General features: G+C 43.8%; 1 protein-coding gene across 2 annotated transcripts in view; it reads right to left on the reverse strand.

The window, feature by feature from the left end:
• il16 (interleukin 16) overlaps positions 1-23,081 on the reverse strand; it is a 169,874-nt gene that overhangs the window by 103,935 nt on the left and 42,858 nt on the right. For both annotated transcript variants that reach the window (XM_072564801.1, XM_072564802.1), the window contains 2 exons: positions 11,083-11,216; positions 6,561-6,693 (listed from right to left, as the gene is read on the reverse strand). In XM_072564801.1, coding sequence (XP_072420902.1) covers positions 6,561-6,693; positions 11,083-11,216 — 267 coding nt within the window. The remainder of the gene's footprint in view (positions 1-6,560; positions 6,694-11,082; positions 11,217-23,081) is intronic.

Below are 23,081 nucleotides of genomic sequence, written 5' to 3' on the forward strand. Positions count from 1 at the left end.
TACTTAATTGTCTCATCCTGTCCTAATCATTATCTTACAGGTAGTGGGGGAATTCCCTATCATGTGGGAAGCCCCTGGAGTCAGGGAGGGATGGGAATTCTTTTCCAGGCTCCATTGGTTGTTCTGTCCACTTCTACTAGTGCACTCCCTTTCCCTCTCACTCCCTCTCGCTGGTATCCTCCAGATTGACCCTAGACTTATCTTAACCCTGGGCTGGATCCAAGCTAAGGACAGGAGTCTCACCTTAAATCAATGAACACTGCTCCCAGAGTTGAAATGCCGAAGGACCATGGTTGTAGAGTAAAGGATTAACTCCCAAGAATGAACATGGGAACCTGTCATTGACTTTGTTGTGACTGCATGGTGAGAAGCTCGAGAATGAGCAACACCTTGTGAGGAGTTGTAATGTATATAATTAAGATGATTGAAATAAATAATGGGTTAATAAAGACTCAAGAGTCTAGCCATCTCTTTATTCTGGAATGACGATACTCAAAGGCATTATAACACTGAATCTCCCACAACCAACATCTTGGGGGCTACTATTGACCTGAAACCAACCTGAACTAGCCATATAAATACAACGTCTACAATAGCAGGTCAGAGGCTAGGAGTCCAGCAGCATTAACTCACCTCATAACTCCCCTAAACCTGGCTGCCATCTTCAAGGCATAGGTCAGGAGTGTGTTGGACAACTTGCCTGGATGGGTGCAGCTCCAACAACATTCAAGAAGCTTACACCATCCAAGTCAAAGCAGCCTGCTTGATTGATACTGCATCCAGAAGTTTTCAGCCCTTTCACCACTGATGGTTAGTGGAAGCAGTGAGTTCTATCTACAATATGCACTGCAGAGGTTCACTCAGACTCCTTGGACAGCACATTCCAAAACCTTTACCACTTCCATCTAAAAGGACAAGGGCAGCAGATACATGGGAACACCGCCACCTGGCAAGTTCCTCTCCAAGCCACTCTCCATCCCGACTTGGAAATATATCGCCATTCCTTCAGTGTCCTTCCCTAATGGCATTGTGGGTCTACTCACAGCACGTGGGCTGCAATTGTTCAAAAGGCAGTTCTTCACTTTCTCAAAGGTAATTAGGGATGAGCAATAAATGCTGGCCAGTCAGCAAGAGCCACTTCTCATGAGTGAATAAGAAAATGACACCCCACAAACATTTGTCTAGAAGCCCTCCTGAATGGTGAATGGGCTCCCCACTGAACCTATTCCCAAGCAGTGAGTAACCACAGTGATTGTTTTTGGAGCAGTGTGTTGTGTGTGGGTCTGTAAGAGTCTGTAATGGTTATTAGAGTAAAGAAGTAGTTCCAGGAAACAGACCTGAGGCAAGTGTGCTCTCTGTTGTTTCTATTATTATGCACATCATGTTTACATAAATCGATAAATAGTTGCAGTAATGCAATAAGCTCCATATTCTTTAATCAAGATGATACTCTAGTTAGACTGGAAAGGTGGCTATCCTCGTTCACACATTTTGGGCTTGAAGGAACACAATCGCCATCCGCAGCCGAGTGAAATCTGGCTGTCGCTGTTAGTGGTGAGGTTCTGTTGACCCTCTTGGCATCTGAAAGGTTGAATAAGTTGGAAGTGTTCTCATTCAGCCAGAGGGGAACTAATAAACGTTTCAAAATTATGAAAAGCTTTGAGAGACTAAACAGTGAAAGACTGTTTTCGCTCTTTTGTGAATTGCAAACAAGGCCTGGATCGAAAACAATCCCTGATTGAAAAAAGAGGGGAGATTTTCCACAGCCCAGGTCGTTTGAGCACAAAGTACTTTCCCACAAATGACTTTAAAGCAACAACAACTGATGTTTATCAAGTACCCTAACTTATAAAACTGAAATGTTACAGAATAAAATTTGACACTGAGCCACAGAAGGAGTTATTAGGTCTGGTCAAAGTTTGGTTTAAATTGTTGCTTTTAAACAAGATCTAAAAGAAGGAAAGTGAGGTGGAGAGACTGAAAGGATGAAAGAGGATATTCAGAGCTTGGAATGTCAGAACGAAAGGCAGAGTGCTTAAACTTGAGGATGCTCAGGTGACTCATTAGGGAGTCTTGTGATATTCTGTTATTTGATAAAGAACTAGGAATTAATATTTATGAGAACAATGTCCAAGTGCAACAAGTTACTGCAGCAATGTAGCTCAGCAATGATCTATCCAACCATCAGGCTTGTAATGAATGACTTGAAATTTTTAAATCTAAATGTCTATTTATTTTTAATTTCTGAGGACCAGTAGAGCCACAACAAATGCAAATATCTCAATTGTGGGGCTGGAGTTGATTATAGAGATCGGGAGAAGCGGGGTCATGGAGGGATTTGAAAAGATGGAAAGAAATTTTAAATTGCAATGTTGCTTAACCAGCAGCCAGTGTAGATCAGCAAGCACAAGAATGGTTACAACATTGTTTCAAAGATGTTGAGTAATTATTTATAAAGACAGAAACAATACATGAAAAGTTTGGGAAATGGAATTTAAGTGAACAGACTTTATTAAAGACCCATATCCAAGTGGGTTCTTCCTGTACTCCAATATAATTCTGTGGGAGAGTTGCCCAAAAAGAAAATTGGCCCTAATATTTTTTGTGGTTTTCTCTACATTAGCCCAAGGTAATATATGTCACAAAGAGTCATTTTGTACTGAATCAGATCTCTGGAATCTTATAAACAATTAACTATGTATGGCTCAGATTTAATATACAGTTTGGATTTGGGTTTTATGGATATAATTAATCAACCCATCCAGATGTGTTAGAGTCATGGAAATCTACAGCACAGAAAAAGATGTTAATCAGTTAACATTTCCTCATGAGTTCCTGTTCAGAGATGTTCAGACACACCTCTGGAGCAGATGGGTCTTAAACCCAAGCCTCCTGGTTTAGAGGTAGGGACTACACCACTGCATCACAAGAGACCTGAAAAGCTTTGCGTTTCCTTTTTCCATTACTGAGGTCCTCCCTTTCCATGTTAAGTGGGGTCCTCACAATGCTTAATTGTTTATCTTCACATCATTATTTTGGGGTTTGGGACATAGTTTAATGTTGTCACCAACCCTCCAGGCTAAGAGCCAGCCTGATATACACTGGCTTACCTGCATGAGTTGCTGGCTTCTTTCCTACCACAACAGCCCAGTCAGTCTGAGTTATATGCTTACTTAGGTTACAGTTACATTGTGTGTATAGTTGACTGGTTAATGAACTGTTAACAAGCTGAATGTACCGAGAGTAAGATGGAGACCTTTCATACTGAAGTATCACAAGTCATGATGACATCTAGCTCCTTCTAAAGTATAGCGCCTTTCTAAGAGCTGTCTAATAATACAACAATCCCAGCTGTGTTTAGATCCAATCCTTCTGGCTTGACATATCCCATCTGTCGCAGAAGTGGGTATTGCATTTGCTGGAGATTAGAGTCAAGATTAGAGTGGTGCTGGAAAAGCACAGCAGGTCAGGCAGCATCTGAGGAGCACGAAAATTGATGTTTTGGGCAAAAGCCCAGCATCAGGAAACATCCCATCCATCCCCAGGACTGGTCTCAATTGTTCCCTGGAATCTATTACTCTCCCTTCTACACCTTTTCCAGCTACACAATTGTCTACTTAATCCTCCTAATTCTACCCTCATTAGAACATGGTGCAAGGAATTACCCAAAGATTACTGTCTTTCGGCCTGTTCGTTAATTTATCACCTAGCTGCCTAAATCCTGTATGTCATTTTGGGGTTGGCAGAATCTCATGTTCCTACCTCCACAAGATATTACTGATGTCACACTTCATAGAATCACAGATTCCCTCCAATGTGGAAACAGGCCATTTGGCTTAACAACACTGACCCTCTGAAGAATAACCCAGACCTATTACTCTACCGTATTACTCTACATTTACCCCTGGCTAATGCACCTAATCTACACATCCCTCAACACCATGGGCAATTTAGCATGACCAATTCACCTGATCTACGCATCTTTGGATTGTGAGAGGAAACTGAAGCAACCGGAGGAAATCCATGAAGGCATGGGGGAAATGTGCAAACTCCACACAGACAATTGCACGAGACTAGAATCGAACCCAGATCCCTGGCACTGTGAGGCAGCAATGCTAACCACTGAGCCACCGTGCTGCTCCCTTCTTTGTGACGCCCCATCTTGGTCTTCAAACCCCAACCATGCAACTCTTTTGTCTCCTTCCCTTAGCTCCTCGACCTGTTTCTGTCCAAAACCCTGGATATTCCTCTATCTGGTAGCCATCCCCTTCATCCTGGAACCTCCTGGCAGATTCAGCATTGCCCACTTCTGAGTTCTGTCAATCAAATTAGCCGGCAGCTCTCAAGAGGCTGGATGTCTGTGTAGTGAGGAGCAGAAGTCAACCATCTATCACGCTGAGACTGGAAGGAACATGGTATGGCTACATAGTGGCATTTCCTTTCCATTATGGTGGGTGTCATTGACTAGGCCTTCAGTTATTGCCCAGCCCTAATTACCCAGAGGGCAGTTGAGAGTCAACCACATTGCTGTTGGCCTGGAGTCCTATGTAGGCCAAACCAAGTAAAGACAGCAGATTTCCTTTCCTAAAGGACATTAATGAGCCAGATAGATTTTCATGACAATCTTAGAGCAGCTTTTTATTGAATTCACTTCAAACTAGCTGTGTTGGTGAGATTCAGACCCATGTCCTCATTAACCTGGGATTCTGGAGTCCCAATCACAGAGCCATAAAAGTGATACACTGCAGCATGAGGCCATTTGGGCCATCATACTTGTTATCCAGTGACATTATCTCTATACCATTGCGCCCATCAGTCAGCTTGGGACTGACATTTCTTTGGGGTGAAGGGGCACTGAGTACATGCCCTCTGTAAAATTCAACCTTATAGGTCAAAACTAAACACAACAAATAGTATTGGAAAGAGCAGATTTTTTTTAAAAATCAGATAATTTAAAATGCTTTCACTTTGGCCAGTGCTTTGGCATTTCAGTAAATTAAGGTGTTACATCTGAGACTACGGAAAGAACAAAAGAAGATTTCAAATTCACAGTGAAGTGAATGGTTTCTGTTGAGAAGCTCCAGTTCATGGGGTTTCCCACAGTTATCACTCTCAGCTGACTCACTATGGTCAAGTGAGGAAACAAGAGCAAAACACTGGGGGAGTACATCAAAGAAAGGTCATCGACTTGAAGGCATGGGTTTGTTTCTCCAGGGGTGGTCCCTGACCAACCAACTGTTTCCAACACCAGTTTTATTTTGTTGATCTATATGTTGGCAATTTCCAGTCTCCAACGGTGTCACTTATTGCAAACAATTCTTCCTTGCAGCTCCCAGGATATACTTTAATATCATCTCACTTTAGAATGAAGCAACAATTATTCAAACTAGGCTGGTACAGGTCCCATCAGATTTCCTGCGTGTTTGACAGTGAGACTGTCATTCCTAGTAAATACCAACATTTGCTGTTTGCCGATAACAATTAATATTAGAAACAAAGGTATAATAGCAGAAAATAATGAGATGAGAGTTGGGGCGGATCACTAGGGACTGACAGTGTCCTCACCAGGATATTAGAAATCAGTGAAAAAATTACAGATACTTTATTCATAATTTTATAAAATTTACCTGATTCAGGAATTGTCCCTTACAATTAGAAAGTTGCCAATGTTACCACAATGTATAAGGAGGCGGCCTAGAAAAATCTAGATTGATTTGTTTACTGCCTGTTATGGGATATTATTAGAATCTGTTATTGGGGCTGAAGGACTGTGCACTTGGACTCACCAGAGCGAGCTGGCATAGATTTGTAAAGTGTAAGGCGTATCTAAATTGACATACAGTGACAGTGGTATGTACCACCTGGAAGGTGCACTGTGGTAACTCCTTTGACAGCACCTTCTAACTGTGTGAGCTTCTCCATCTCGAAGGACAGGAGCAGCAGAGGCATTTAAACAGCAACACCTGCAAGTTTCCCCTAAACCTCTCACCATCATAACTCCGACATATATTACTGTCGGTGGATTAAAGTACTGAAACTCCATTCACAATAGCATTGTGGATCTACCTAGACCATGTGGACTGCAGCAGTTCAATAAGGCAGCTCACCACCACCTTCTCAAAGGCAACTAGGGATGGGTAATAGCCAGCCAATGGCATCCACATCGTATGAACAAATAATATGTTCGAAATAAAAAAAAACAACAGTAATGTGTTAAAGCAGTCACTAGCATGATAGATAAGAGAGTATTAATTTATAGGGGCTTCCAAAAAGCATTCGAAAAGGCTCCTCAAAACTGGCTATAAGCATAAGTTATAATGGTTGGAATTGGAGTCACATCTTGTGCCATGTTACCACCTTCCTCCCACACTTTATAACACTGCATCTTCCAACAGACCATTGGCCACACAATGGGCACACAGGGTATTGTGGTATGAGAGAAACAAGCAATGAAAATGATGACACTTGAGGACTACACCCAGGAGGATCACTAGAGGTTTCCGATAGGATACAGCGTGTTCAGGACAATGAAATCACTTCAATTCACGTTTGTAACTTACTTTATTTGCAACAACCAAATCCACCAAGCCCCTTGTTGATTGAATCAAAATATCAGCCTCTTGGATTGAAAGTCCAGTCAATGAGGATCCATTTATCTTGAGCAGCGTATCTCCAGGACTGAGTCTCCCATCCCTAAATATCATATTGTAAAGAAATCTCAAATGAATACTGTGAACAACATTGTACAAGAATAATGATTAACACATGATTCTATTCCATGTGAGCGTGCCCAAAAGGCAAGTCCTTGGCTCACTATCTGCTAATGCTTCATCCTGAGCCAACTTTCCTTGGCAGTTTATGTCAGTGGTGGTTTGCCATTGGCTTTCTCTGTCAGTGGCATGTCCCAAGTTTACCTCAGTCAGAGCAAGAAATTAACCCCTGGTGCTGGCATTATCCCAAACCATACATTAGCTATCTGTGCTAACCAGCCCCATTGTACAGGATAACAGCAGTTATTTTGTACTCTGCAGCAAACAGAATGGGAAAACACAAAGCCATATGTCCTGTAGTCTAAAGAAGGCTTTTGGGGAGTAAATCTTGTTATGAGAAAACCAACAACTGCTCAGTGATTGTGAAGTTGCTGTAGCCTTTGGTGTATCCAGAGAGCTTGCTGTTTCTCAATACCCTGTGATGTGAGCTTGCTGACGATCTGTGATGGTGAGGTCCACAGGAAGAAGCCAAGATGAATCATCCACTCAGCCCTTCTGGCTGAAAATGGCTGCAATTGCTTCAATCTTCTCTGTTACATTCATTAATTCGAGTCACCCTTCACTCAGAATGGGCTCCTAGTAGTTATTCAGTAGTCTTCCAGTATTCACTGCTGGATCTGGTAGAACCACAGGTTTTGATTTTATCTGGAAAATCTCAGCAGGTCTGGCAGCATCTGTAAGGAGCGAAAAGAGCTGATGTTTCGAGTCTAACTGACAAAGGGTCAGTGAGACTCGAAACATCAGCTCTTTTCTCTCCTTACAGATGCTGCCAGACCTGCTGAGATTTTCCAGCACTTTCTCTTTTGGTTTCAGATTCCAGCATCCGCAGTAATTGGCTTTTATCCTTTGATTTTATCTATTAGTTGTAGAGTCACTTAACTCTGCCTATAGTATGTTAATTATTCCGATAAGCATGAATGCAATCCTGTGTTATGTACAGCTTCACCAGGTTGACACCTTATTTTTAATTATTCTCCTGGCTTGTAATCCAATGGTAATGGTCAAGTGGAAAATATTGAAGATTATGGTTGAATATACTTCTGCTGATGTTGACCCACTCTTATGGATGCCCAGTTGTGAGTTGCTAAATCTGTTCAAGATCTATCTTGTTTACCACATTAGTAATGCCACACAAAACGATGCATGCATCCTCAGTGAGAAGATGGGTCTCTGTCTTTTCATACACTATGTGGTGGTCACTCACACCGATACATCCACGGATAGAAGCATTAGTGACAGGCAAGAAATGGTCGATTAATTTAATTCCTCTCACCAGCAGCTGAAGTCAAAAAAACATGTCCTTCAGGGCTTGGCCAGCTTTGACATTAGTGCCACAATAGAACATAAAACATAGAACATTCCAGCGCAGTACAGGCCCTTCGGCCCTCAATGTTGCACCGACCTGTGAACCAATCTAAAGCCCATCTATACTACACCATTCCATTCTCATCCATGTGCCTATCCAATGACCACTTAAATGCCCTTAAAGCTGGTGTGTCTAATTCTGTTTCAGGCAGTGCATTCCATACCCCTACTAATCTTTGAGTAAAGAAATTACCTCTGACATCTGTCCTATATCTATCACCCCTCACTTTAAAGCTGTGTCTCTTCGTGCAACCATTGTCATCCAAGGAAAATGTCTCTCACTGTCCACCACATCTAACCCTCTGATTATCCGACCTGTCTCAATGAGACAGACAATGACCTACTCTTGATGACAGACTCTGCAATTCCCCACCCAGAGACTTGGTGCCCACTGCTTCTTCTACATGGAAGGATCAACAGCCAAGAGAGATCACTCATTTTCTTTTCCCAGATTTAACCTGATGTCATGTGGTCTAGAGTCAACAGTGAGATCACTCAGAGTTATTTTCGTCTGACAATATCCTGCTGTGCCGCCACCGTTGGTGGGCCAGCTTTAGCAGTGGGACATGATGGACTCGGATCATGATGGAATAGTCTAGGCTATTGATTGAGAGGTATGATACTGTGAGACTGACTCTGTCAGGTTATTAGAGTCATAGAGGTTATTGTTGGACGAGTCTATGAGACAGCTCTCCCTCCCAATTTTGTTTAAGTTCCCAAATACTACTCAGGAACAGTCAACACCATACCAACGATTGAAGCGAAGGCCCTATCCACATCATGACCCATTGAATTGACCCAGCAAACCATATACTGGTACCAAAAGATCACTTTCCCAGACAAGCCATAATATGAGATTCAGACACATTTACCTGCATAAGTCAGGCCATACGAGGGGGCATTTAAAAGCAAATTGCTGTCATCTGTCTCTCTAAAAAATCTTTGACAGTTTGCCTGATATATTAAATGTCCACTCCTTTTTTCTAGAATGGGAATTGTCACAACTCACCTTCCTACAGACCATCCCCTCAGGATCATTATTGCAAGGACAGAAATAAGCCAATCAACCTCTCGATTCTCTTCCACCAATCAATTAACTCCTGGCAGTCTTAACACTATATATCAACTTGCTGGAACCTTTAATACTGTTGCTGAACAGATGTTCTATCAATCTCCCATTTTGAAAGTTTCCACACACTCTATAATCCACCATCAACAACCTTTCTGGAAACAGAGATCTCAATTTCTCTTACTAATGTTGTGAAAACTATTTCCCAACAGCATCGAGAATGACCCTAGATTGCATTGTCTGAGTTTCTGTAGAGATGTTATCAATAAATATTCTAAAAAGTCCTAATATCTCGTGAATATCTAAATGCAATGGCATTTTCTTGTAGTTTGAGTTTGTCAACAGATGTCACATTGGGCAAAGCGTCAGTGTATTTATGACATGACTCTTCTCTGCTAGCTCTGTCATCAACAAGAGGTCATCAGGCTGCAGATTCATCTCACACTGAAGGAAAGAAAGATAGACTATAGTACAACGCACTCACATACTGTCCAACAAGTGTCAAAGACAGGGGCTGAAAGTGTAAAATTCTCCTACAGTGCAATGCATGAACATGTGTAATAAAAATGGACCAGTCGTTCAAAAAGCAGAAAGTGAAACGTTTGGCTGGAAATAGGAAAGAATATTTGTGCAGGCAATACCTCACAGCCTCCTTTGAAAGGAGTATTGGAATTTACCATTCTGCTGATTAGACCAGTCACAGACTCCAGATATCATCAATCAATCCTCTTACCTCTCAACCATTCCCTTTATTGAACATTAACCTCAGATCTCTTTAGAATATAAAGGGATAATTGCTATTAAAGTTTAAAAAACAAAGACCTGATCTTGTGCTGAGGAATGAAGACTCAGAGCTGGATTACCACAGTAGCTGTTATGATTTTAAATGTACCTTCCACTTTGATATCAATGTGCAGCTGCTTCTGGAGAGGATTGTCGAGGAGGTAAGGGCATAAATTGAACATTCAATTTGCTTCACAAGTGCCCCCGGCAGTTTAATCATAGAAAATGGATAAACAGAAACTGAACAATTGGCCCAGCAAGCCAGCCCCACTCCATGATGGCTTGAATGTCAAGAAGCAGCCATGAGACCAGCAGGAACATGTTCTACTCATTACCAACACTGCTCTCAAGTAATGAATTGCCAACATCCAGCTTTACCTTATTCTTATGTACCTTAAACTTGTGTCCCTAATTTTTCTCATTGTGGCAAACTAGAAGTAACCTATCCACACTGAAATGACTGCACAGAGACCGGTATCCCATCACCAAGTCACCCTTGCTTTACACATCCTTAACACTGATCCAGCTCTCTCAAAGCCAGTTCTCAGAGTAAACAGGATGTCTGACAGTTCTGTTTTGTTTTCTGTCATTCAGGGTTCCCTGATTGGGGCTGTTAATCTGGTCCAATCAGGGAACTCATATTCTATGAGGTCCACCTGGCAGGTCTGTTGCAATTACTACACATATGCTTTTGTTTATTCCAACACTCTCAGTATCTAAACCACCCACCACTGAGTTCAGGGCACCATGTGCCCACTTAAGTTGCACTCTTGATAAATACTTCAGACACAAAAGGCCATCCTGGAAGAACAAATGCCTAAAACATTGCCCTTCATATAACATAGCTGGATAGAAGCCAGGGTGGTAATCTGGCCTAGAGGATCACCCACACTTTAGAGAACTGAGCTAATTCTCATGACAACTTATAATGGAGAGAGGAGTTCGGTACAAGTGTATCATAACCATTTGCATCTTCAATTATCTCTGAGCATCATTAAATGCAAGCCTCTGCTTAAACCACACAAGGGTCACACACTGATCAGGGATAGCTGAACACCAGAGAAACTAGCTCAAGTTGCTGAAAAGAAGAGTTACCTGTCAGCAGCCCCTCCGCTGATCACACTGCTAACTGTTAAAGTTGACGGTTCATTTCCATTCACACTGGTCCGAATCCCTAGCTCCTGGTCTCCTGTGGCTATGTACAACCTGCAGGATCCTACTGCAGACTCCTGTCAAAACAATACACGTGCTTCAAACTCACATTATCCAGAGCAAATGGATACATACAGTGAATTCAGTTTCTGAGATACGTTTATGTCAAAATGGCTTACTGCTAAACAAATTATTTGACAAGTTGAGTACACATTCCAAATATAAAAAAGACATTTGTAATTCCAAAACTGAGTTTCTTTTGTGAAGATTATTTTCAATGTGGTGGTGCAAAGGCTGTATCAGAAGCACTCTATAACAATTTGCATTTTATAATTTTCTTTCTCAGTTAGATGTTCTGAAGTATTTCAACGGAATCTGACCAGGCAGCACAGTGGCCCAGTGGTTAGCACTGCTGCAGCACAGCACCAGGGACCCAGCCTCAGTCTGTGTGGAATTTGCACCTTCTCCCCATGTCTGCATGGGTTTTCTCCAGGCGACTTAGTTTCCTTCCACAGGGTCCAAAGACATGCAGTTAAGGTGGATTGGCCATGGGAAATGCAGTTGCCCCCACACCTCTGAGTAAACACAGGCCCAGTCTGTGACCCCCGCATCCCATGAATTTTTAAATTTAAAAAAGCCCATCACTTTCTCAGCTATCCACCCCACCCCTCTCCCATTTATCTCTCAACCCCAGCCCACAAGCCTCATTCCTGATGAAAGGGTTATGCCCGAAACGTTGACTCTCCTGCTCCTCGGATGCTGCCTGACCTGCCGTGCTTTTCCAGCGATGCAGTCTCAGCTATGAAGATGAATGGGCAAATATTAATCAAAAAGTGAGCTTTTAAGGAATATTTTGAAGGAGCATGGGCAAACCATTAAGAAGTGGAACATACATAATTCACACAATTTGTGATACCCAAATACAATTAGCCATGTGATCAGCGGAGGCGCTGCTGATAGAGTTAACTCGTCTTTACAGGAACGTGAGCTGTTTTACATCTTTGCTGGACCTCACTGGTTGCATTGGTGTTCGGCTCTACAGGTTCCAGTGACCTTTATAATATTTATATCTCTGTAGAATCCTTGAGGAGTGACTAACACATGCAGCCTATGATTTACTTATAATTTAATCTTCTGTTCGATGTTTGGAAAAACAGAACATGAATGAAGTTGAATACTCTTACATTTTGTCAAAGTTTTTCATCTTGTATTCACAGGACATTTTGCCAGAAATAATAAAGTAATGGGAAAACAATATTTATACCTTGAGAGAGAGAAGTGCTATTTAGTTGGCAAGTAAACTTTGATTGGTAAAGATCTTCCCATGACAAATACATCAATTAGTGATGACTGACAGTTAACTGCCAGATTTTGTTTAAATTTAAATTAGGTGGGTTGATTCTGATTGGTTCAATTTTCAGGGCAGTGCTTGAGCAATAAATGGCTGTCACCTTACAATGTATGTATCTATTTGTCGAAAAGTGTGGCGCTGGAAAAGCACAGCAGGTCAGGCAGCATCTGAGGAGCAGGAGAATTGACGTTTTGGACATAAGCCCTTCATCAAGAATGGGGGGTGGGAAGGGGGCTGAGAGATAAATTGGAGGGTGGGGTTCACGGTAGTGGGAAGATAGCTGGAAGGTGATAGGTAAATGCGGGTGGGGGTGATAGTGATAGGAGGGGAGAGTGGACCAGATAGGTAGAAGGGAAGATGGATAGGTGGGACAGGACAAGAGGGCAATACCAAGTTGGAGGGTTGGATCTGGGATGAGATGGGGGGAGGGAGATGAGGAAACTAGTGAAGTCGATGTTTGGTTGGAGGGTTCCAAGGTGGAAGATAATACATTTTTCCTGCAGTCATCAGATGGCTAGGATTTGGCGGTGAAGAAGGCCCAGGACATGCATGTCCTTGGCGGAGTGGGAGGGGGAGTTGAAGTAGTCTGCCAAAGTGCAGTGGGGTTATTGGGTGCGTGTGTGTCCCAGAGATGTTCCCTAAATCGTTCTGCAATTTGGCGTCCTATCTCCCCGTGTACAGGAGACCACATCGAGAGTAACAGTAGAGAAGATGTTTGTATGTGCAGGCAAATCTCTGCCGGATGTGGAAGGATCCTTTGCATCTTCGAGGGAAGTGAGGGGGAAGGAGTGGGCGCATGTTTTACACTTCTTGTGGTGGCAAGGGAAGGTGCCAGGACTGGAGGGTGCGTTAATGGGGGGCATGGACCTAACAAGGGAGACACAGAGGGAATGGTCTCTGTGGAAAGTTGAAAGGGGCTGGGAGGGAAACATATCTCTGGTGATAGGATCTGACTAGAGGTGGCGGAAATGGCGGAGGATAATGCGTTGTATCTGCAGGTTGGAAGGTGAGGACCGGGGGCGTTCTGTCCTTGTTGCGGTTGGAGGGGTGGGTTCAAGGGCAGAGGTACGGGAAGTGGAGGAGATGCGCTGAAAGGCATTGTTGACCACATGGGAGTGGAAATTGCGGTCCTTGAAATAGGAGGCCATTCGAAAGGTTCTATGATGGAATTGCTCCTCCTGGGAGCAGATAAAGCGGAGTTGGGAGTATTGGGGGAATTGGGAGTAAGGGATCACATTTTTACAGGAGGAGGGGTGGGAGGAAGTGTAGTCCAGATAGCTGTGGGAATCAGTGGGTTTGAAATAAATGTCTGCGTTGAGTCAGTCGCTGGAGGTGGAGACGGAGGGAGGTGTCTGATATGGTCCAGGTGAACTTGAGGTCAGGGTGGAAGGTGTTAGTGAAGTTGATGAACTGTTCAAACTCCTAGTGGGAGCATGAGGTGGTGCTGATACAGTCATCAATGTAGCGGAGGAAAAGGTGGGGAGTGGTGCCAGTGTAACTACAGAAGAGGGACTGTTCTAAGCATCCGATGAAGAGGTAGGTATAGCTGGGGCCCATGTGGGTGCGCTTTGGTCTGAAGGGAGTGGGAGGAGTCAAAGGCATCTATTTGTGTCTGTTTTAACTCAATAAAATAGGAGGCAGCTATTCTTTGGTTCATTTCTCAGTCATCATTGACTGATGCATTCGCCATGGTGATGCATTTGTAATTGGAGAGTCCACTTGCGAATCTATCAGCACCCTCTTCGAAAACAGATACTGTTTTTAATTTATTTTGGTATTTTTTGCAAATTGTTCTGATGAGTGTAAGACAAAATGTTTCAACAAAATATGTCTTTTTTTCAGCTATATTTATTTTACTGCATCTTTTGCTCACATAGTGGTCTTCTGTATATTGAGCAGACTAAAAATGATTGATCGCTTTGTGAAACATCTTCTTTCAGTCCCCAGGCATGATCCTGAACTTCCTGTCACTTAACTCTCCACCTTGCTCCTCTTTGACTGACTGCCCAGGCCGTCTCCTTTCTCTGGGCCTGGCTGCATCCTTTGTCACACTCAGGCTCCCAGCCCTAGCCATACTGTTGAAAACCTACAGCCTGTCTCCCTTGCTGTTAATGTCTCCAATGCTCTCCAACAATGCTCACTCCTTTCTATTGAACTTTGGAACAGTGATCCCCTTGAACTGCTGTGGGCATTTATGCAGTCACAGAGTACAGCACGGAAGCAGACCCTTCGGTCCAACTCGTCCATGCCGACCAGATATCCTAAGCTAATCTAGTCCCATTTGCTAACACCTGACCCATATCCTCTAAACCCTTCCTGTTCATATACTCATCCAGATGCCTTGTCATTTTATTCCTTGTCCTACCCCCATTTAGAGGAATATGTCAGGATCTCTGCTCGAGTATACTACTTAGGCAAATCCAGTAATGTTTGGTGGGGTCAGCGCTGAGTCAGTAGATCAGAAAAAATATCTGCTCTATCAAATGTCCACTCATAGCTTTCCACTTTCGTACAACTTTCATAGCAAGTTACCAATGACAAGACATGGCAAATGAGCTATTGATTTTCTCTACTGTCACCCGTTTTGAAAATGAGCATTATTTCGGTTATCCTCCTGTTCTTTTCCCCTCCATTGAATTTTGAAATTAATCTGTTCCTACTTTTCGCAGGATCCTCGGCTGTTACTCAAAGGTTTTTTTGGACGTTTCTAAGCAAAACAGGTTTAGCACAACTTTTCACAATACTGAGATGAATTTGACTGATCCACAGTTGCACCATCCTCTCAATTATTTTGACTTTTGCACCTTACTTTCTATTATGATCTCCTGTTACATAACTACATGATGAACCAGAACAGTGAGTATTGATGGGTTAGTGAACGGTTGAGGGCATTTCAACTGGATTAGTGGTGCTGGAAGAGCACAGCAGTTCAGGCAGCATCCAACAAGCAGTGAAATCGACGTTTCGGGCAAAAGCCCTTCATCAGGAATAAAGGCAGTGAGTCTGAAGTGTGGAGAGATAAGTTAGAGGAGGGTGAGGGTGGGAGAGAGTAGCATAGAGTACAATGGGTGAGTGGGGAGGAGGTGAAGGTGATAGGTCAGGGAGGAGAGGGTGGAGTGGATAGGTGGAAAAGGAGATAGGCAGGTCGGACAAATGTGGACAAGTTATGGGGACAGTGCTGAGCTGGAAGTTTGAAACTAGGATGAGGTGGGGGAAGGGGAAATGAGGAAGCTGTTGAAGTCCACATTGATGCCCTGGGGTTGAAGTGTTCCGAGGCGGAAGATGAGGCGTTCTTCCTCCAGGCGTCTGGTGGTGAGGGAGCGGCGGTGAAGGAGGCCCAGGACCTCCATGTCCTCGGCAGAGTGGGAGGGGGAGTTGAAATGTTGGGCCACGGGCTGGTTTGGTTGATTGGTGCGGGTGTCTCGGAGATGTTCCCTAAAGCGCTCTGCTAGGAGGCGCCCAGTCTCCCCAATGTAGAGGAGACCACATCGGGAGCAACGGATACAATAAATGATATTAGTGGATGTGCAGGTAAAACTTTGATGGATGTGGAAGGCTCCTTTAGGGCCTTGGATAGAGGTGAGGGAGGAGGTGTGGGCACAGGTTTTACAGTTCCTGCGGTGGCAGAAGAAAGTGCCAGGATGGGAGGGTGGGTGTAGGGGGGGCGTGGACCTGACCAGGTAGTCACAGAGGGAACGGTCTTTGCGGAAGGTGGAAAGGGGTGGGGAGGGAAATATATCCCTGGTGGTGGGGTCTGTTTGGACGTGGCGGAAATATCGGCGGATGATTTGGTTTATGCGAAGGTTGGTAGGGTGGAAGGTGAGCACCAGGGGCGTTCTGTCCTTGTTACGGTTGGAGGGGTGGGGTCTGAGGGCGGAGGTGCGGGATGTGGACGAGATGCGTTGGAGGGCATCTTTAACCACGTGGGAAGGGAAATTGCGGTCCCTAAAGAAGGAGGCCATCTGGTGTGTTCTATGGTGGAACTGGTCCTCCTGGGAGCAGATACGGCGGAGGTGGAGAAATTGGGAATACGGGATGGCATTTTTGCAAGAGATAGGGTGGGAGGAGGTGTAATCCAGGGAGCTATGGGAGTCGGTGGGTTTGTAAAAAATGTCAGTGTCAAGTCGGTCGTCACTAATGGAGATGGAGAGGTCCAGGAAGGGGAGTGAGGTGTCAGAGATGGTCCAGGTAAATTTAAGGTCAGGGTGGAATGTGTTGGTGAAGTTGATGAATTGCTCAACCTCTTCGCGGGAGCACGAGGTGGCGCCAATGCAGTCATCAATGTAGCGGAGGAAGAGGTGGGGAGTGGTGCCAGGAGGACCAGTTCCACCATAGAACACACCAGATGGCCTCCTTCTCTGCCTGTATTCCTGATGAGATGATTTTGCCCGAAACGTCGATTTTACTGCTCCTCGGATGCTGCCTGAACTGCTGTGCTTTTCCAGCACCACTCTAATGTACATTGCTTCTGGCAATAGGTCATTGCAGACTGGATGAAACCATGACTTGAAGCAACTAACATTAAATGTCAACTTCTGTTGGAACCATTGCTTAGAGCAGATCATCCAACACAGATTAGGAAACAGCTCCAGGACTTCTAACCCTTGTCAACTCTCTCCAATGTCATCTTTTTCCACTGTTAACTCTATCCAGTATTGTCTCTAGCGCTGGAGGAGAAAGTGAGGACTGCAGATGCTGGAGGTCAGAGCTGAAAATGTGTTGCTGGAAAAGCACAGCAGGTCAGGCAGCATCCAAGGAACAGGAGAATCGACGTTTCGGGCATAAGCCCTTCCTCCTGAGGAAGGGCTTATGCCCGAAACGTCGATTCTCCTGTTCCTTGGATGCTACCTGACCTACTGCGCTTTTCCAGCAACACATTTTCAGCTCTTGTCTCTAGCACTGTCAACTCTATCAAGATACCCTGACCCTTACCCCCTGCTGTCCGTTGTTACTGTGTATATTATTTAGCTCTGCACCTTGCACTACATTTACCTTCTCGAACTGGAGCAGCTTTTGCAGAATTTTCTGTAAACAGTAAACAAGAGGTTGTATGACTGAAGGCAATGTGACACAAAATTCAGTTATGTAATGGGAGCAGCAAAAAAACAGCAAGCATTCAACAAAGCGTTACTTTATCGGGGAAAGTTGGTTTCATAAAATCAATATAAAATATGACCAGCACAAGCATCATAAAGATAGAAGGAATGTCTGAACACAAAGGACGACTGTGGTTCGAGGGGGAAAGTATAAGCATGAACACTGATCTGTTTGTGGTTGATTTATCAGTAAACTTCTTCTATCAGTCAATGCAGGCTATGAGTTGCTCTGGGTTATGCACTTTTCCCTAGTTCTGTGGATGAAAATGTTTGGAAAGCAACTACATTTAACACACATGTGCTGAACACCCTCTCCCAATCCTTCAGCAGATCAGAAGATTTGGGAGGGGGGAGGGGAAAGGGGAGCAGTTTAAATCTACGCTGCTACAAATGTAATAATTGTTTCCTATTGTGGTTCGTTCAAAGCAGATGCATTTGACTGAAAATCCTAATTTTATGTAATTAAATTGTGATCTTGTTGGAACAGTGACAGGTTGACCATCAGCATAGCCTACATGACCACTAGGTGGAACAGTGAGCACGCATACACAGTATGACGTAGACTGTATGATATAATTATATATTTAATATCATCTCTGTTAGGTATGCATTTTTAAGGAGTGGCAGATGGGTTTCTGCTGTGCGTTTGAAAGAACTAATAATTAACTTATGAATGTTTCTGTAGCCATGGTGGTCTTTTATAAAACAGCTTGTGAGCTTTGTTCCCTCTGAGCTGCACAGCTAAGGTTCGGCATATACAAACCAGCTTCTGTATGCAGAAGCCACTGTCATGTGTGGACCTAAGATTTACACAACCAAAATGAAACTAGGGAGATGTTGCTTGTGAGTGCTAGTTTTCAGAACTAATGGCTTTTTATTTCTATTAGAAGCATTTACAATCAAGCAAGGTGAATTGAGAATTACTGTCTCAAGGTTTCAGTAAGAAATTTCTGAACATGCTTTTGTTAAGCTTAGGGGAAATACCCATAGCTTAGTTAGGGAGAAACCTTTCTCAGTGATCGGTTAGTTTTGGGCAGTTGTACAGACATTTTTATTTAAATATATACCTTAGAGAGGGAAAAGATCATTACAATTATTAACCGGGGATTACCTTCGAGTAAGGAGGTTAATGGTAGCCCCAGACTGAGAATGCTTGGATATAACTCTGAAGAAGCTATTTAAAGTTGAAAGGTGCATGACACTTCCAGGGAGAAGCGATTAGATTCCCCAAACTGAGAGTTAAATTCCAGTTATACATTAGAGAAAGAGTTTTTCTATAATGAGGACTATACAAGGGATGCTTTCAGTTATCAGGGTATTTTAGAACCTGTAAAAGAGTGTTTTTAAGATGAATGTGTTTCAAAGTCTTTAAGAGTGGTTTATTCTATTTTGTATTCTTTCTGTTTGGTTGTGATAGGGTTGGGATTCTGTTTTAGTTTTTAAAATGTCCACAACATTGCATGCTTATATTTCAGTGACAGACCACCACATTAAAGTAAAAACAAAACAAAGCATGATATATCAAGTTAGCTTTCAGTCTGGGATCGGTCTTTACATCAAATGGAATTGTCAGATCAGAAACAGACAAGCAGCACCAACACATAGTCAAGCACCCAAGTTGTAGCTGCCCAATACAAAGGGACAGCCTATATATTCAGGGTGGGTACTGCCCATATATTCAGGGTGGGCAATGCTTATATATTCAGGGTGGGTACTGCCTATATATTCAGGGTGGGGACTGCCTATATATTCAGGGTGGGGAATGCCTATATACTCAGGGTGGGTTCTGCCCATATATTCAGGGTGGAACTGTCTCTCTCTATATATACATATATTATATATATTCAGGGTGGGCACTGCCTATATGTTCAGGTTGGGTACTGCCCATATATTCAGGGTTGCGACTACCTATATATTCAGGGTGGGGCAGCCTATATATTCAGGGAAGGTGCTGCCTATATATTCAGGGTGGGACTGTCTATATATACATGGTGGGACTACCTATATATTCAGGGTGGGACTGCCAATATATTCAGGGTTGGGACTACCTATATATTCAGGGACTGTCTGTAGATTCAGGGTGGGGGCTGCCTATATATTCAGGGTGGGCACTGCCTATATATGCAGGGTGGAGACTGCCTATATATTCAGCATGGGTATTGCCTATATATTCAAGATGGGTACTGCCTATATATTCAGGGTGGGGACTGCCTATATATTCAGGGTGGGACTACCTATGTATTCATGGTGGGTACTGCCTATGTGTTCAGGTTGGGCACTACCTATATATGCAGAGTATGGACTGCTTATATATTCCAGGTGAGAACTACCTATATATTCAGGGTGGGGACTGCCTATATATTCAGGGTGAGACTACCTATATATTCAGGGTGGGACTACCTATATATTCAGGGTGGAGACTGCATATATATTCCGGGAGGGCACTGCCTATATATTTAGGGTGAGACTACCTATTTATTCAGTGTGGGGACTGCCTATATCTTCAGGGTGGGACAGCCTATATATTCAGAGTGACACTACCTATTTATTCAGGGTGGGCAATGCCTATATATTCAGGGTGGGGACTGCCTATATATTCAGGGTGGGGACTGCCTATATATTCCAGGTGGGCACTGCCAATATATTCAGGGTGGGGACTGCCTATATCTTCAGGGTAGGACAGCCTATATATTCAGAGTGACACTACCTATTTATTCAGGGTGGGCAATGCCTATATATTCAGGGTGAGACTACCTATATATTCAGGGTGGGACTACCTATATATTCAGGGTGGAGACTGCCTATATATTCCGGGAGGGCACTGCCTATATATTTAGGGTGAGACTACCTATTTATTCAGTGTGGGGACTGCCTATATCTTCAGGGTGGGACAGCCTATATATTCAGAGTGACACTACCTATTTATTCAGGGTGGGCAATGCCTATATATTCAGGGTGGGGACTGCCTATATATTCAGGGTGGGGACTGCCTATATATTCCAGGTGGGCACTGCCAATATATTCAGGGTGGGGACTGCCTATATCTTCAGGGTGGGGGCTGCCTATATATTCCAGGTGGGCACTGCCAATATATTCAGGGTGGGGACTGCCTATATATTCAGGGTGAGACTACCAGTATATTCAGGGTGGGGACTGCCAATATATTCATGGTGGGGACTACCTATAAACCCAGAGTGAGACTACCTATATATTCAGGATGGGGACTGTCTGTATATTCAGGGTGGGGACTGCCTATATATTCAGGGTGGGGACTTACCGATATATTCAGGGTGAGGACTACCTATATATTCAGGTTGGGAACTGCCTATATATTCAGGGTTGGAACTGCCTGTATACTCAAGGTGAGACTACCTATATATTCAGGGAGGGGACTACCTATGCATTCAGGGTTGGGACTGCCTATATATTCAGGGTGGGAACTACCTATATATTCAGGGTGGGGACTACCCATATATTCAGGGTGGGGACTGTCTATACATTCAGGGTGAGACTACCTATATATTCAGGGTGAGGACTACCTATACATTCAGGTTGGTGGCTGCCTTTATATTCAGGTTGGCCACTGTCTATATACCCAGACTGAGACTGCCTATGTATTCAGGGTGGGGACTGCCTGTATATTCAGGGTGGGGACTGCCTATATACCCAAAGTGAAACTACCTATATATTCAGGGTGAGGACTGTCTATATATTCAGGGTGAGTACTGCCTATATATTCAGGGAGGGCACTGCCTATATATTTAGGGTGAGACTACCTATTTATTCAGGGTGGGGACTGCCTATATCTTCAGGGTGGGGACTACCTGTATATTCAGGGTGGGCACTGCCAATGTATTCAGGGTGGGGACTGCCTATATATTCAGGGTGAGACTACCTGTATATTCAGGGTGGGGTCTGCCTATATACCCAGAGTGAGACTGCCTATGTATTCAGGGTGGGGACTGCCTGTATATTCAGGGTGGGGACTGCCTATATATTCAGGGTGGGGACTGTCTATATACCCAAAGTGGGACTGCCTATGTATTCAGGGTGGGACTGCCTATATATTCAGGGTTGGGTCTACCTATATATTCAGGGTGGGGACTGCTTATATATTCAGGGTGGGCACTGCTTATGTATTCAGGGTTGGGACTGCCTATATATTCAGGGTGGGAACTACCTATATATTCAGGGTGGGGACTACCCATATATTCACGGTGGGGAACTGTCTATACATTCAGAGTGAGACTACCTATTTATTCAGGGTGGGGACTGCCTATATATTCAGGGAGGGGACTACCTGTATATTCAGGGTGGGCACTGCCAATGTATTCAGGGTGGGGACTGCCTATATATTCAGGGTGAGACTACCTGTATATTCCGGGTGGGGACTGCCTATATATTCAGGGTGGGGACAGCGTATAAACCCAGAGTGAGACTACCTATATATTCAGGGTGGGGACTACCGATATATTCTGGATGGGTACTGCCTATGTATTCAGGTTGGGCACTGCCTATATATTCAGGGTTGGCACTGTCTATATATTCAGGGTGGGCACTGCCTATATACTCAGGGTGGGACTACCTATATATTCAGGGAGGAGACTACCTATATATTCAGGGTGGGGACTACCTATATATTCAGGCTGGGAACTGCCTTTATATTCAGGGTGGGGTCTGCCTATATACCGGGAGTGAGACTGCCTATGTATTCAGGGTGGGGACTGCCTGTATATTCAGGGTGGGATCTGCCTATATACCCAAAGTGAGACTACCTATTTATTCAGGGTGGGGACTGCCTATATATTCAGGGTGGGAGAGCCTATATATTCAGAGTGACACTACCTATATATTCAGGGTGGGCAATGCCTATATATTCAGGGTGGGGACTGCCTATATATTCAGGGTGGGGGCTGCCTATATATTCCAGGTGGGCACTGCCAATATATTCAGGGTGGGGACTGCCTATATATTCAGGGTGAGACTACCAGTATATTCAGGGTGGGGACTGCCTATATATTCATGGTGGGGACTGCCTATAAACCCAGAGTGAGACTACCTATATATTCAGGGTGGGGACTGTCTGTATATTCAGGGTGGGGACTGCCTATATATTCAGGGTGGGGACTACCTATATTTTCAGGGTGGGGACTGCTTATATATTCAGGGTGTGCACTGCCTATGTATTCAGGGTTGGGACTGCCTATATATTCAGGGTGGGAACTACCTATATATTCAGGGTGGGGACTACCCATATATTCAGGGTGGGGACTGTCTATACATTCAGGGTGAGACTACCTATATATTCAGGGTGAGGAAAACCTATACATTCAGGTTGGTGGCTGCCTTTATATTCAGGTTGGCCACTGTCTATATACCCAGACTGAGACTGCCTATGTATTCAGGGTGGGGACTGCCTGTATATTCAGGGTGGGGACTGCCTATATACCCAAAGTGAGACTACCTATATATTCAGGGTGAGGACTGTCTATATA

Source organism: Chiloscyllium punctatum, chromosome 48, assembly GCF_047496795.1.
Source record: "Chiloscyllium punctatum isolate Juve2018m chromosome 48, sChiPun1.3, whole genome shotgun sequence".
In the NCBI taxonomy this organism is placed as follows: domain Eukaryota; kingdom Metazoa; phylum Chordata; class Chondrichthyes; order Orectolobiformes; family Hemiscylliidae; genus Chiloscyllium; species Chiloscyllium punctatum.